The sequence below is a fragment of the Dreissena polymorpha genome, chromosome 12 (assembly GCF_020536995.1).
Source record: "Dreissena polymorpha isolate Duluth1 chromosome 12, UMN_Dpol_1.0, whole genome shotgun sequence".
NCBI classification, from domain to species: Eukaryota; Metazoa; Mollusca; class Bivalvia; order Myida; family Dreissenidae; genus Dreissena; species Dreissena polymorpha.
This window is the reverse complement of record NC_068366.1, coordinates 18,153,516-18,170,959: the sequence shown is the minus strand read 5'-3', so window position 1 is coordinate 18,170,959 and position 17,444 is coordinate 18,153,516. Positions and strand designations below refer to the sequence as shown.

The 17,444-nt window shown below is 33.8% G+C and overlaps 1 protein-coding gene across 1 annotated transcript in view; it reads right to left on the bottom strand.

Annotated features, from left to right (window-relative positions):
* Positions 1-190: 190 nt before the first annotated feature.
* Positions 191-17,444, bottom strand: part of LOC127852410 (reticulocyte-binding protein homolog 2a-like) — a 28,313-nt gene continuing 11,059 nt past the window's right edge. Inside the window, exons 7-8 of the mRNA XM_052386364.1 lie at positions 6,667-7,022; positions 191-4,173 (exon numbers count right to left, since the gene is read on the bottom strand). Coding sequence (XP_052242324.1) covers positions 4,160-4,173; positions 6,667-7,022 — 370 coding nt within the window. The 3' untranslated portion in view covers positions 191-4,159. The remainder of the gene's footprint in view (positions 4,174-6,666; positions 7,023-17,444) is intronic.

Sequence of the window (17,444 nt, the reverse complement as noted above, 5' to 3'; positions counted from 1 at the left end):
CACGAGGCCTATTTTGGTTTTGTAGTTCTATGTAAAATAAGATTATTGTCACATACTTTTTAAACAAACTGCAAGGCAAATGTTGATGACAATATCACCCGACAAGCTAAAGGCAATCACAAAGGCTCACCATGAGCACATTGTGCACAAGAAATCAGGTGAAAAGGATGTAAATTATAACAAAACACTGTTCTACTATTATCTTCTTTCACTTTACTGAAACAATACACAAATAGTTTACATCGCATAAAGTTATGTGCAAGAAATAACAGACTTACCATTGTAGAATGGCATGGCTCATTCTCAGTATTTGAAAAACTTGCAATAAATTTTGCAAGTACAGATACAACTCACATACTGCTCAGAATATGTACCAGTAATCAAGTATGGCTCCAAACTATTTTGTGCCCGTGTAATGAAGCCACTTTCACTGTTCGAAGACCACTTTTGTACAAGAAGGGTCATCTTCATGTTGATTTTCAAAATAAGAAAAAAATCTAAACTGGAAATGCAATTTAAAGTAACAAATTGTTGTTTGAATGCATATTAGTCATGTTGCAAACAAAATGAAGATATCTGAATATACTACCCATGTCAGTTGAAAGTATTCTGAACTTTAAACACTCCTAATTATTTTGCAAAAACAAAATAGTCCAGGCAAGTTCTACGATACAACTTGCTATCATAAAATATTTCAATTTCATTTTTCAAAATGCATATTATTTGTTATCATCATTTCCACATTGTCTGCCATGTCTCCCTCCTTTTGCGAAAAATTGTCAACAGAAAGTCAAACCTTGGCAAATCATTACTAGCTAGACTAAATAGTCACAACTTCCGATTGCAAACATACAAATGATATTTGAACTAACATAAAAGAACTCAAAAAATAAAGAAAAGTTATGAATTGTTTAAGTGCAGCAAACTGCAATAGATAGTTAGATAGTTAGAAATGCAATAATATTTTCTAAAAGCAGCAACATAATTTAAAGATTTTTTATCAAAGCAATTAAACACAACTAAGCAGAACAAATAAACAATCATGGAATGATTTGTAAGCTCATTTAGAGAACAAAAAGGCAGAGAAAAATAAAATCAACAGCGAACTGATTTAAATCAGTTTATATAATATTCGATACCAAATATAGGCAGTTGTATAGAAACACTACATATACAACATGTAATTAAAATTGGATCAAACAAATTTACAGTCCCACTGAAACCATGATGTTTTGCCAACATGAATCTTTATAATCAAACACTTAGAATATTTTATTTAATGTTAGCATAACTGCAATGCATTATTTTTAACTCAAGATAGCAACAACTGTTCAAAACATAAAGGCCCTTCTATAGGAAGGAAGAAAACTCTAATAAGAATAGAAAATAAAATGGGAACTCAAAACTCTTAACCGCCTTTAACTATTGACACCGAAAATGTCTGGATGCATTAAAGCCAAGCTCAATCCAACCAAACAGAGGAGGGAGACTGCAGACAATAAGTGAGTGGTTATCGAACAAGCTTGATCGAAACTTTGCCATGATGCATTGCCTTCTCATCCACTGCTATTGATTTTATACATCTTTTTTTTGTTATTACATAACAAATAAATCTGTCAATGGACCCATGCTTCTCTTTTGACTCATTAGAAGCATTTACGAAAAACTATAAATACAAGCGTACAAAATAAATTCATGTATAGCATTTATCAATGGAAAGTCATTTTACTTGTTCAACTGAAAAAGCTATGCTGTAATAAGTGTAGGATAGCCATAAACTATTTCTGCCTTACAGTAACATTGTATTTCTACAAACCATCTTTTAAATTGGTCATAAATAATCTACATGTTAATAAATATTACTGGAAAAGAGTGTGCTACAACATTTTATGTTTGATAAAACACATCACTTACATGAAATTTGAGATTACAATATTCTAAAGTTGCATTTTGGATAAATTAAGAAAACAGGGAAAAATTTTCTATATAAATGGTATAAAATTGTAAAAAAAATGGGTTTTCAAAGATGCTTAATCTTACAAAAGGCCTACACGCTTATTACGACATAAAAAAAAACAATATTAAGAGACAAATAAAAAGTATGTAACTGGTTAATATGTAATGAAATAACATGAACATAAGTGAGGTCAAACTAAATCAAACAACTATTATATGGAAAATGAGCGGACATTTGTCGTAGACATTGGACACATATTTGCAGAATAATAAGATATTATCTTTTCACACAATACACATTTAGGAACTTCAATGAAACAGATTTATCATTAATGTCATAGAATAAAGAACTACAAAACTGTTAAGTAATAAATTCTGCTATGTGGACAAATTCTTTATAAATAATGTGAAAACACATATTAATTGGTAAAAATTCCATGACTACAAATATTTGATTTCATACCAGTGGTCAGACCCTGCTTAATAGTTGTACAGTAATTTCTTAATCACAAGCAACAATCAATAACAGGATACCATACACTGTACACTGAGAAGCAAACAAAGTACAACAATATAAACCATTATTAACATGATCATGTTGTTGTTTGCCTGATAAAGACATGTTGAGTAAGCAATGCAAAGTAGATCTATCTACTAAGCAAATCAATTTCCATAAACAATATTTTAATCATTAAAACATTTTGCATGTTTTTGGCTTAAAATTGAAGATCAACTGGTGATCTCCTCTGCTATGGCGAACTTATACCTGGAATAATTCTTTAAGTTTGCTATTTGTGCAATCAAAAATTGTCATAAAGATAAAAGATAACTTAACCCTATAACATTATTACTAACATTGGATACATTGGTAGAACAAAATACCTAATTTTGTAACCATTTGGTTTCACAACAATCTCCTTATCAGGTAAACAACGCCATGTCAGCCTAATGTCAAAGACAGATCAGCACAAAGCAGTAGAAAACAACCTAAGAGACTTCCAAATCAAGAGGAAACTCCGAATAAAACTATATCACTCTTTCGATCACAGAAATATAAATAGAACACAACATTTCACCTAGGGGAGGTAACTTCAGTCTTTTGGCCCATGAAGAACAATTCAAGGGAGAGCACCTCACACACTATATTTTTAGATTCTATAGTTTGAAGCACCTTTCTGTGTGTTGTGCTGTTGTTATTGTAAATGAAAGCCTTTTATCAGATGCATTGTGTCTTATGCAAAATAAAATCGTAAAATCTTAAGTGAATCAGAGTTTAATGGTGTTCTTAATGTTAAATATTTAACATGAAATTTTAGCATACATTGCTGCCTTGTGCCCAACAACAAAAACATGAAATGCTCATTTTTGTTGATCAGTTTTACATGGGTATACAACTCTTTAAATTTTAGCAATTTCAGTGAATACAAATAATTTGATAAACAACCCATGTTTATTAAAAATAATGCTCTCATCACTTATTACAGAAGGTGAAACTCTCCTTTACCTTATTAAATTGTCATTTAAGTTTTGCGACAAAAACCTTAATGCTCAGTTGCAATTATTATTGACAGACTTGAATACAAAGCTGTCATAGCATGCAAATTATTTTCAAACAGACTAGCGATGTTAAGGGGATTGCATATTGTCACATCCCTCAATAAAAGACTCAAAGATTCGAAGCATACGATACGCATATCTCCAAATTACAGTCTCAGGTCCTAGTCATACAAGATTGAGTGTGTACGGTGCCTCCCCTTGTATCATCCTCCACAGCTGCCCCTCCTCTGTGTCACTGTCCTCTTCCCCATCCCCTATCCCAAACAGCTCAAGCACTTTACACGTCTCCAGGAAACGGTCCCCCATTAAGGACTCCGCCTTACGCCACAGATCATTGAAATGCTCTAAAAAATCGTCATCAACATGAACGAGACTGTGACTGGATGAATTGTAACTGTTTCTTGCACTATGTGTTTCGCTAGAGTTCCCGTTGGCATTCACATACTTAAAGTTGTCACTGGCTTTCGCTATGGAGATGTATTTGAAATTCAAAGTGCTAGATTTGCTAGAGTTGCGCGTGTCATTCACATGCAGCAAGTGTTGTGATGCGCCGATGGAGTCGTGTTTGTCCATGACAGATTCTGTGTGCTGACTGGATGAAAGCTTTGCAGTTATCATGGATGTGTTGACATCTGCAGTTATGTCCTCATGACAAAAGGTCTGCAACAGAACAGAATAAAGTAGGGTAGAGCTTTGTCAAAAATATTGAAAATAGTTTTGGAATATGTTTTAGATAACAGGGAATTAATAAAAGTGATGAAATGTAATCTTTCTTTAAAACTGTATGCCCACAAACCGACCAAAAAATTGACAGTGTAGCTAATAACTTTGTTCAGGGATACTGATCACTATAACACCAGTTAATTCTGAAGATTTCATCCGCAATTGAAACCTTTTTTAATAGATACCCCAAAAATTTTGGTTTTGTCTTGTAAGGTTAAAGAACAACTGACATGCAAAAACCAGAGCAAAGTGCAAGAGCCTGGTGAAATAATATATCAACAGAAACTGATGCCCTTTAGGGAATTGCTTATAGGTCTATGTTTAAATAAGTTTGAATCCTTGTTCCACCACATAAATGGACAATGCCAAGATTTAAATTAGGAAGTTCCACAGATGCCCTTCTCTGTAAGCAGCATGATAGCTATAGCCTGAGTCCTAAAGATACCTTAGAAATAAGTAAAAAAGATTACCAATAGCATGGTTCAGTTTCATCCCACCAATATTATACTATTTCATAAAATGTTCTATTGGAATATGTGACTAGGATACATTTATATTGATCATTCACATTTAATTTTTTGTTGCATCTTAATTTATTCGTTTAGTTCTTAGAAGAACCTGCTTCTTTGGTGACGAATTGTTCTGAAACATCCGAATGCCAGAAATAGCATGACAACATAAGATGAATTTCACACAAAAAAGGATTAACAAATAAATGGAATTTGACTATCAAAATGATGCCAGGATAATAAAAATATAAACAATAAAAAAGTGGATTGTACAACAAAATAAAGGTGTAATGCGTTTTTTGGTTAGTAACTTTTGTATGCAAAAAAACACACGACAAAGTGGTTTACATTAATAGCTGCCATACTTTATCATGTATAGTGCACAGTTTTTAACCCTAAATTTCAATTAAAAATGTGGGTGCGTGTAACACATTACGTGTAATTCTATGCCATTCTGGTTGCTTATTTACAAACATTTCTTAGTGCTATAGTTAATATTAATGAAGACACTATGTCTGATTTTCCAGGATACTCCAATCAATTATCTTGTGGACTGTAAGAGCTGTTGTTGACAGATGAAATAGCCGATGACTGCAGATGTGAACAAGGTAGCAATAGTCGGGATAGCAATGAACATTTTTCAATAAAGAAAGAAAAACATGTCTTTGGTATTTTGCTTAGTGATTTGAGATACATATTGACACTTAGAATTTGAAAATACATTATAATATTCATGTGTATAAATATTACACATTCATCACTGTTGTAATATCATGGTATTGGCAAAACCAAGTATTATTTAAATCTCCCCAAAACAAGGACTGTAAATCATTCTTATCAGCTGAGTTTATATGTTAAACAGTGTGCTCATGCAATGGTTTGTAAATGAATTCTTGAGGGTATGATCAGTCAGTGCTGTATTAAATATTGAAATTGACCATGATTAAAGGTTCAAATACTTAAGAAATCGAAGGGAGACAACTGAAGATAATGATGAAAATACACAATAACATACTGACAATGTTAGCCTTTACAGGAAGATCGACTCACATGATCAGAAAAACATTATAAAATTGTCAAAATTATAGTGCCATGTAAAATTTGTATATGATTATAAAAACGCTTAATACTTTGAATATAAAACAAGGGCTGTTTGTAAAACATGCATGCCCCCCATATGGGCTGTCAGTTGTAGTGGCAGCCATTGTGTGAATAAGTTTTTTGTCACTGTGACCTTGACCTTTGACCTAGTGACCTGAAAATCAATAGGGGTCATCTGCCAGTCATGATCAATGTACCTATGAAGTTTCATGATCCTAGGCCTAAGCGTTCTTGAGTTATCATCCGGAAACCATTTTACTATTTCAAGTCACTGTGACCTTGACCTTTGACCTAGTGACCTGAAAATCGATAGGGGTCATCTGCCAGTAATGATCAATGTACCTATGAAGTTTCATGATCCTAGGCCTAAGCGTTCTTGAGTTATCATCCAGAAACCATCTGGTAGACGGACCGACAGACCGAACGACATGTGCAAAACAATATACCCCCTCTTCTTCGAAGGGGGGCATAATAATGGTTATCCATGAGAATATAGTGACATATAAAATAATGGTTATCCATGAGAATTTAGTGACATGGATCAATGATTCAGTGAAATGATTAACTGATAGTGCATTATAAATTTTGAGCAGATTTGCAGTCCTATATGGTTGTTTTCTTGACTTCAAAAAGTGTTCCCCTCTTTTCGGCATTTAAAAACATATATGCATTGTACATGGTTGTGAATAACAATTGAGAAAGTCTGAAACTTAAGTTTGTAATGAAATCATAAACTGATTATCCAAGTAACTATAAGCCTATAACTTATGGAATGCACTCAAGCTGAGATAAATAGACTTCAACTTTACTTAGCCTATACCTGGGACGTCTTGTCTTGCTGCATTATCATCGAAAGCAATGATGGGTCTCACTAGCGGCACATGTGAGCCCGAATCCTCCTCCTGGTCAAAGTGGCCGTTGTCAAGGACACCAAAATGGTCCACGTGGTAACTATGGCCACTATGATCACCACTGTGGTTCAATAGGTTCTCACTGCGTGGCCCCGTCCCAGATTTCAGGGGCTTACTGGGAAGGCGGGAGAGGTCAATGACCTCTTCGAAGAGGGCGGAGTCAGAAGGGGGCGGGGTCAGCCGGGATTCCTCTTCAAGCGTCTCGTCCACAGAGGACTCTGAATGGCTTGGACTGTCTGGGGAGTCTACAGTCCGCACACTTATACTGAAATGACGATACACAATGCATGAATACATTAGAGCCTTTGTTTAGGAAAATAAAGGCTTTATGCATTTGCGTTAAGGGAGGACACTTTCCACCTAAACTCAAATTTTCCTAAGAAGAATCTCATAAAAGCGGAAAGTTTTGTCCCTAATTAGCAAGTGCGAACAGCACAGGCTAATCTGGGACCACACTTTACCCAGATGCTTTAAGTCCGGTTTTATAACCGTCCGTAAACCTTTTAGCACTCAGATAAACTATCTGACGTGTTTGTTATTCCTTACAAGTTAAAATTAAATTAAAGACCTTTCTAATTAATTTCAAGTTTTAAGGGCTTCATTTTAAACCCTAAGATACTGATGAGCAGCAAACAGCATCAAACCTGAACAGACTGCAAGTAACTCGCAGGCTGTTCTGATTTTATTGCATACAGCCATTTTCACTTTGCTTCTGAGTTTGAAAGGGTTAAACATGTATACAAAATAACTAATATTCAAACTAGTATTACACCAGTCTGCTGAGCTTTTTATGCCATTCACAAATTCAAAATAATTAGAACAAACTTTTGAAAATGTTTGTAGGCTGATTTGCATGTTTATTATGAATAAGAGGTAAATGGCAATAAAACTTTTTGTACTTGTGGTACATGTAATAAATTTCAGTTGCAATTCTTTTTCTTCATAGTCTATTAGAAAGAATCCACTGTGTGCATCAAATAAAATAACAGTCGTTTCAGAATTCGACACACTTCATACAAGTAAACTTAACTATTTTTTTTAAGTGGATATAGTTCACAATAAAACGTGTATAGAGCTTATGCCTGTATGTCAATTATATCCAAAATATCCAGTAACCGATAATAAACATAAGAGTAAACACGAAATGAACAGACACACACCTGGTTGCTTTGATGAAAATAAAATAAAACTGACAGCTCATGACAGCACAATATACAAAGGAAGTTAAGGCCTCATCATGAAATAATACAAGGTTACATTTTTTATGCGCAATAACTTTACTTAGACCACCAAGTGACCATGTTATCATATATTGAAGGTAAAGACATAGAAATCATGGCCAAGTATAATCTGCAGATCGATTGAACTATATTTCATACACAACTGTCTATCAAGCAGAAAAAATTCAATCAATAATAATTCAATTAGAAACGCTCCATGCATTCCAAATCATAAGTAATTAGTATGTAACAAATTCATGAATTCAATTATATTAAGGCTAAGTACATTAACATTTCATGCACCAGCTTAAATTTTTAAAGGGTGGAATTTAAATATGTTTTACATCTAATAACATGTATTCATGTTTACATAACATATTTAAGGATATAATACCGTCATTATCCTAATAAATTCACCCTAAGGCTGTACAAATAACATTAAAGCATGTTTTAATTCAACCACCATTATAAGTTAAATACATGCCAACATTATATCTAGGTGTATCTGGGATTACACATTTTGCCTAGACTTGATTTTGGTTTAATAAAAAATTCCTAATCATGAAAATTCCATAACAGTTGAAAGCGTAATCCCTGATGAACCTGTGCAAACTGACTTATTTATCTGGGACGACACTTTACGCACTTGCATTAAGCCCGGTTTTCCGACAGCGTGGCTCATATTAAACACCCTACAAATATTTGTGGCTTTGTACCAAAATTAGGACACTGAGACAGATTTTGTTGGGACGCTTTCCAACCATGAACAAAATAACATGCTGGCCTCCATAAATGTACTAGCCCAAGTTAACATTCTTTTTGACGATTGTTTACAACTTATTTGAATATTAAAGTCATCTCTGTAGGTCTCAACGAATGTTTCTACCTTACCGATGAAGACATTCATAAATTTCACGGCAAACTTAAAACACTTCTCAATTTTTTAACAGTTTCTACACCAGTTTGACATTTTGAAGGTTAAATTCAGATGGTGTAAATTTTATGTAAGTTCATTTGACACTTCATTTACATAGAAAACAAAACATTTAATTAATTTGTGAGTGATTATTTATTCCAAACCGCACTGCTTGTCAGGTTCACATTTCTACCCCTCCAGAAGGTTACAAACGATAAAGATGATTACCAATACAATAAAAGCTCAATAAACATCGATACTGCATAATAATGTGGAAATTCTCTTGGAGGAAAATTTACAATGAAATGTCTGCATAATTGATTTTCAATCTTAACAAACGTCAACACTGGTCAATATTAATGTCATTTTCATAATAAACTTAAGCTGAATTCTAGTTCACAAGTCATCAACAAGAGCAATTTAATTGCAGCAATCTGACTTTTATTAAATATTCATGTTCATATTCCCATTGTGTTACCATCTTTGTATTAAAAAGACTTTAATCTGCAATAGTTTTTAAATAGCCCTTTGGCGTTACACAAAGAACAAGACTATTGCCAAGCAATATGGTCCTCTACCGGTGAAACTCCACCATTTTCAGCAATATTTCTAGTCTATTTGTTGCCATAGCAACCAGAATTCTTGACATAGGAACAAAATGAAATGACATGCATAATCTCTATATTGCCATCTGTCCATGTTTTAAGTTTCATGAAAAAATATGAAGAACTTTTCAAGTTATCGCAGGATCCTTCATTTTAGCAATATTTCTAGCCTATTTGTTGCCATAGCAACCAGAATTATTGACATAGGAACAAAATGAAATGATGTGCATAATCTCTATATTGCCATCTGTCCATGTTTTAAGTTTCATGAAAAAATATGAAGAACTTTTAAAGTTATTGCAGGATCCAGAAAAGTGTGACAGACTGACAGACTAACTGACTGACTGACTGACTGACTGACTGACTGACTGACAGAGTGCAAACCATAAGTCCCCTCCGGTTTCACCGGTAGGGGACAATAAAGTAACTAATTCTTAAGTTAAACCTATTACACTTGATAGCATTTCTCCTGCTCCCCTACTTAACAGGATAGCAGAGTTCAGGTTTCATCCCCACTCCCCCAGCTCTGCACACACACGTTTGCCTAATAATACCAAAAATTCTGCTGTAAAAGACTCCAACCACCTCATAAAACCTGTGACTTGGAAGGGAAGTCTATAACTGCATGCACATTAACTACATGTATCAAGAACAAATCCTTGCAGGCATCATGTCATGTCTCATGTTCTGATGATATTTAAATGCGAGACATAATAGGCTTACAGGCAAGACTTAGAAACATAACACAGTGGTAGTTAAGGCTTCAGAATGGACATTTTACCATGTGCAAGATAAACATTTTTTAAGTCTTATATTTTCAGCTTTTGTTGTTTGTAACGTATGTTGAGTTGTTAAGTTTCATACTGAACAATGTTCTTGCTGTCATAATACAAGGTATGTGAAACAATTAACAACTATTATCTGTCAAAGTCAAATATGATACCAACAGACCAGCAAAAAAATGTAATATATATAACAAACATCAATAGATTTAAGACATTAAATACAACTGCTTCAAAGAATTTTTGAGCTTTAACAATCAGGGTTCTTCAGTAAAAAGAACCCATACAATATTAGACATCAGGCCACAAAAGGCCAGATAAATTTCAATTGATTTTAAATCCCAATGGTTTAAAACGCTATTTAATATCCATTGAAAACACCTACTCATGTAATATGACATCACTCGATGTTATAATATTTTACAATAAAGCAAACTGATAATCCAATTAGTGTCTATTGTATGAAAACCTAACAGTTAGGATTAGTTCTGATCAATATGTTGTATACGGCAAGGTCAAGGGTCGGGGGAAAAAGAACACAGAAACAAACATCCATTTATTAAGCAGAAAATCCTATCTATCAGATTTCAAAAATTAAACCCCAGGAAAGATTCAATGTTTCAACAAGATAAAATGCAGATTGTTTTGTTGTTGTTGTTTTTGGAACAATTGCTTTTGAATATTTGAAAATAAATACATGGGCAAATTGGTAAAACGCAACACAATAGGGATAGCAATTTATAAGACCATAACAATTTGAAGTCTTTTGATATGTACATTATAATTCATATGATACTGTGTAAAAAATAATTCTAAATTGTTGGTAATAACCCAATGATATCAATATCATCGCATGATTTACTATAAAATTGGCAACTAATTTTATAATAAACCTAATTGTTTATGAATATGTTTAACTTAACTTTCTTTAATTTTATTTTTTTTATGAAACGCATATAACAAATAGTCATAAAAAACAAATTCAATATTCAATATAATTATCTTACCCCTAAAATGATAATTCTGATACTCTAATGATACCACTCTTATGCATGTGGAACTTAAAATTCAATTGCAGTGTGATAATCTTTAATATTGAATATATTTTTTAAGTATGCTTTTGTAACGTCAGTGTTTCAAGTTCCCATTATACTTGATAACAGAGAATTACTGTTCCAATTGCCAACTTAGTGATATTAAATAAATCCATTTTCACTTAAGATAAATTTAACTAGATTTGAGATGTACTTACGAATAGTATTTATACTTGTATATCCTGACCATATCCTGATAAGACACAATAAATACCACATCTGAGACACAAGTTAAAGCTTATGGCGAAATGATTTGATTCACAACTCTTGAAATGTTCAATAAACCACAAGAAAACTACACATTTTGAAAAGGTTACATTTCATGCAACATTAGGCACTTGGAATGAAATGGGATAATTTAATACCAGAAGTGGCTACATAAACATTTGACACTATGAACGGCTATAGAGAATGGATGTTATGATGCTCTACAGGTCAGGTCATTAGATCATGAGGACCCCTTGGGCAAAGAATTTTTAGCCCTACTATATCTAGAAGCCCAACTATATCTAGGTTTAGACTTTTCATGTTCAGATTTTGTGCAGAAACATCCTTAACCCTTTGCATGCTGGGAAATTTGTCGTCTGCTAAAATGTCGTCTGCTGAATTTCTAAAATTAGCATTTTCTTCGAATTTGTTCAAAGAATACTATCAGAAAAGCAAACAATTTGGATCCTGATGAGACGCCACGTTCATCTGGATCCAAACTGTTTGCAAATGCCTTCCAAATTCGGTTTCAGCACTGAAAGAGTTTAAACACATTTAACATTGTTACCATATCAACCGAAATCAAACATTCTGTTGGGAAAAAAATCTGAAATAACATGCATATTCTCAATGCAGACCTCTATTAATAATAATATATTACTGAGCGTATCCCATCAAGCTAAACATGTTATGTTCTGTTTGAGTTATTGCAGGTTTCTGAATTTTAGGACAGTTTTACATTAATTTCCGGACCACAGCAAACACAATTTTGTTCTGGTGAAAAAACTGCATATTCTTGATATGGCCATCCATCATAAAGAGAGAACATTACCACCCACCCCCCCCCCCCCCCCCCCCCCCCCCTTAATATTTCCTTAAGGAACTACACTTGAATTCAACATGTTCCAAATAATGTACACTATTCTGGTGACTAATAACACCTTGCCATTTAAACAGTGTACTTTGTAAGCTTTGACAATTTTTCACAATTATCATTTTAAACATACAACACAGAACACTTACAGCAGCCAGTTAGCAACATCTTAACACCTGTTGCAATTAAAAAGCCAAAATGTCACATTAATAATGCAGCCTGAATTGTATCTGTGGCATTTAAAATTTGAAGTAGTTAAAACATTTATTCCTCGAACAATTTGTATTAGATTAAAATAAGTATACTTAAATATACCTGATTGTTCACACAACTACATACACTCCACTATCAGCTTGAGGGTGTAACCACTTTAAAGTTTAAGTAAACCCACTCCAAAATTGTTTGAAATAACAACCCAGCTCAGTTGTTATTGAATAACGAACTTATGCATAACTTTCAAACCATCCCATATTAAAGGTATGATCTTGTTCAATATTGAAAATATTCGCACAGATAACTCAAAGCCCTTCACTAAATCACATTCCTCTTCTATCTATATACATCTGTACACAACAACTCGAGTCTCCAAATCTAGGGCGGTCTATCATATATCTTTTGCCTATCGTATATCTCACTATACACTACCTACACTGCACCATCATACAAACGATATAATTGCTGTATGCAAACACAATACACACTAGCCCTTGCCACTTAACTCTCTTAAATTCACTTAGCGCAGACCAGAAAATAACCAAAATAAACAAAACCATATCTGAAGTTTTATATTGGTTGTTTGTATTTCACACTAACCGCAGACTAGAAATATTGACATGATCAAAATCAATATCATTTTGAGATTACTGAATGCAGTCTATATATTGAGTGCGAGTCTATATAATGAAGTTATTTGCAATATTTTCCAATAGCATTGCGAATAGGTGAGAAAAAGTTTCACTGCAACACCGCCCAGTTAAATCAATTGTTTTGCAACTGCTACAAATGGTTTAAATCAAAAGAAAAATACACAGGAAAGAGTCCAATGATTTTAAGTTGTTAATATATCATGTTTCTTAAAGCAAATAAGAGTAAAATAGTCTAAAGTTGTAAGTATATCGTGTTTCTTTTACCCAATACTTACACCGTTTTCTTGAAAAAGTAACAAGTGTGAACTACCCGGTACATGATATACCATAAAAGTAAAACATAAACTACAAAATTGATTGAATAATACTATTTTCTACATGCTTCATTTCCCTGTAAGTTGTGAACCCCTGGTAAACAAAACCTCTTTAAGAGATATTGACAATGATCACAATGGACAGGTATTTAGGCTAATAATGTTACAAGTATTCATGTCATTGTTTACTTATCAAATAGATTTAGCAGATTATTAAGCCAGAGTTTACCATCATTGTTGTTTTTTCACAGTTTAGGAAAGGGGCCTTAGGAATGGAAACAAGAGCCGTCAGAGAACAGCGCACTCGACTATTCGAGTGCTTGACAGTATAATGTATGGGGGGTCATCATGGAGAGGGGGGTATAATGTGGGTGTGTGTTCATTTAATAGATGATATTTAAAAAAAAAAATTTTTTTTTTTTTTTGGGGGGGGGGGGGGGGGGGGGGGGGGGGGGGATTCTTGGGTGGGGCGTGGGGGATGGTTTGGGTGGAGTCCATTGTGGTATGTCAGGTAAGTGTTGTTTTGTAAAAGTATGAACTTAACCGGACGCCGAGGCAGACGCCGACGCCAAGGTGATGACAATAGCTCTTTTTTTTTTTTTTTTAAATAAATGAGCTAATAAAATGCAAGTCCTGATTAATTGGGCACTGTATGAGTAACTTGCTTAAAGAAAGTAACTATGTGAGAATACATCCAATTAAGTACTTTTCTTCTTTTGTAAATAATGTTTTCAGACTGCCTTATAATTTTGTTGTTAACAATGACATGATTCATTTTCATATGAAAAACAAGCAATAATACTTTAATTCCTGTTTACAGATAAATTTGTACCAAAAATTGTGACAAAGTCCATGAAAAAGTTTCCTTATCAGGGTAAAAACAGCTCAAATTCCAATCTGATTGCATTTCCAATATGTAACAGTGTGTCTAAAGAAAGACCAGTATTTTTCTCAATATTCAATGAAACCAGTATTGTTTGCAGCCTGATGGTCTAAATATTCAATGAATATAATTATTTTAGGTGCCGTAGCCAGCTTTACTAGCTTACTCTACAACAAGATCTGGGCAAATGCTCAAAAATGATGATATTGGTTGTGCTGCTGATGATGAGGAGGATGAGGGGGGATACTAGTGTTGAGGAAGGAGTGAGGGAGGAAGTGAGAGAGGGAGGGGGGAAAAGTAGGGGGAGGAGGAGGAGGGGGAGGATAGTGTTATGGTAGTAGATAAACAACATAGTCTAAGACAAGACTACAAGCGTAATTAAGTACATCAGATGGCTAATGCTTATTGATTCAACATTATTACTCTGCAATACTTCGCACAATCAAAATGCTTCTCCTACTTCATAGCTAAATTAGGAAATAGGTTGTCTTATGTGAGTCACACAGTACTTATGTTGCTATATTATTTACAAAACAAGAGCTGTCTCCATAGGATGACATATGCCCCCGAAAAAACGCTTTGATGGAAGTTATGAGCATTTTGTCGAAACCTAAACCCAGATTTCCAAACCTAAACGTGGGCCCAAAGTTCAAGGTCAAGGTTAAAGTGGTCAAAATGTGTGTGCGTATCGAAAGGCCTTGTCCATTAACACATGCATACCAAATATGACGGTAACATATGAAGCGACAAAGAAGCTATGAGCATTTTTCGAAACCTAAACGCAACGTGTGACGGACAGTGCGATCACTATTATATGCCCTCCTTCGGGGGCATAAAAATAACATCTCTGTCAAATAACATTAATAGCAAACGCAATGTGTGTCTGATGAAATATCTGCATACATGTATTACCCATATGCCCCACTATCCACATACCAGGTTTTAACCCTTTCCCACTCAGAAGCAAAGTGAAAATGGCTATGTGCAAACAACATAAAACCAGATCAGCCTGCAAGTAACTCACAGTCTGTTCATGTTTTATGCTGTTTGCTGCTCATCAGTATCTTAGCAGTGGAAAGGAAGCCTTTAAAACTTGAATCTAGTAAGAATGGTCTTTAATTAAATTTAACTTTCTTAAGGACTACACATGCGTAAAAATGCGCATCTAACTGGTAAACAAAAAGCTTCAGTACATAAGTTTTAGAGTCCAAAAGGGAGAAGTGGATCCAGATTTTTCTGACATTATTCACGAATTTCTTTTACATTAGAAAGCGCACTATTGTCAACAACAATAAATGTTTATAACCCATATGGCCCTTTATACAAATAACGAGTTTCATAAACCTCGATTAAGTAATTTTTTTATTTACCACAGGATTCAGATTTTTCAGTTAGTTTTCACTTATTTCTGTAACCTAAGCAACCAAAATTGTTGGTTCTATCCACAAACCCAAAATCATCAACACAGCTAAAATGGCTGCTAACATGACTGCACTGTTGCCATATAACGAAAATGGCCCCAAACTTTGGAGGCCTTTCTTTCAATGTCGCAAACCATTTTTAACTTAAAAATTTATTTAGAAACTAAAGTCTTCAAGAAAATGTGATTTCAAGAGTGTTCACAAGTTATTTCTTTAATTTAACTAGTGCCTAAGTCTTTGAACCCAAGTGACCCACTTTCAAACTGGGTCTTGATATAGTTCATACAAATGTTCTGACAAAGTTTTAGGCAGGTTGGGCTAAACCAATTACTTCTACTGAGTTTTCACTACCTTTTCCATTAAAATGACCTAGATTTTGTCCACACCTGACCAAGTTTCAACTTTTGATGAGATTGTATTGGGACAAATTTTCTAATAAAGATTGGGCAATACATGTGGCCTCTAAATTATTCATATTATAAATGTTGATGATGAACCAAGCCAGAAGATGGACAAAGGACAATAGGTGATAACAAAGGCTATCCATGAGCTCAGAAGAGCTGACACGGAGACAATGCTCATTTAGATTTAAAACTTAACCGAATTTCAATTAGATCAGGGACCATAAAAATGAACACTAAAATGTCAGGCTTTAAATGAAATACCACAAATATTCAAATATGTTTTTTAATCATTTAATGAGCACAAAAACACCCATTGTAAACTAAAGCTGATTTGCATAATTACCATATTACACTGAAGCTACTAGATTCCACTTATTCTACCATAAAACCTTATACACTTTGACAGTTATATATGCCTTTTACACGTTGAATTCATGACATTTTCAATCTCAAAACAAATCCTTTGACTTTTTTCATTAATATTCAAAATCTTAAATTGAACATATTAAGCTGTCTAGCAAAATAACTAAGATATTTAGTGCAAACATTTCAATAGCTCCTTTTCATTTCAAATATGTCAACAGTACCTAATAAATTAAAGAATATCTTGACGCAAACACCCTTTTAATTCAATGGCTGATTAAGACCTGATGCGAACATTTTATTGATCTATAGATCTTATATGGCAAGTTCTGTATATCTCTACTTTGTAATCAGACTTTCACTGAATGAAATTCACTTTTCACATGATATGTGATAAATAACACAACTGCAAAGTTGCATGCATGTTTGCATATGCTTAATTACATTGTTTGATTGTATGTCTGTAAGAAGTCAACAAGGGAATAATGGTCAAGTACTTAAGTGCAGCGCTTTAAAAAAAATTTAATAACTAAAGAAATTCACACAAAGAAAACGATCACTGATGGGTAAACACTTTTGGAAAATCACATATAAAATGCACAACTTTAGTTTCAACAGTACACTACTGAATATGAGATCACATAAAGTTTAATTATAACTGAGTCACGCTCTGTGAAAAAGGGTTTTAATGCATGTGTGTCTACACAGACTAATTAGGGAGGACAATTTCCGCCAAAA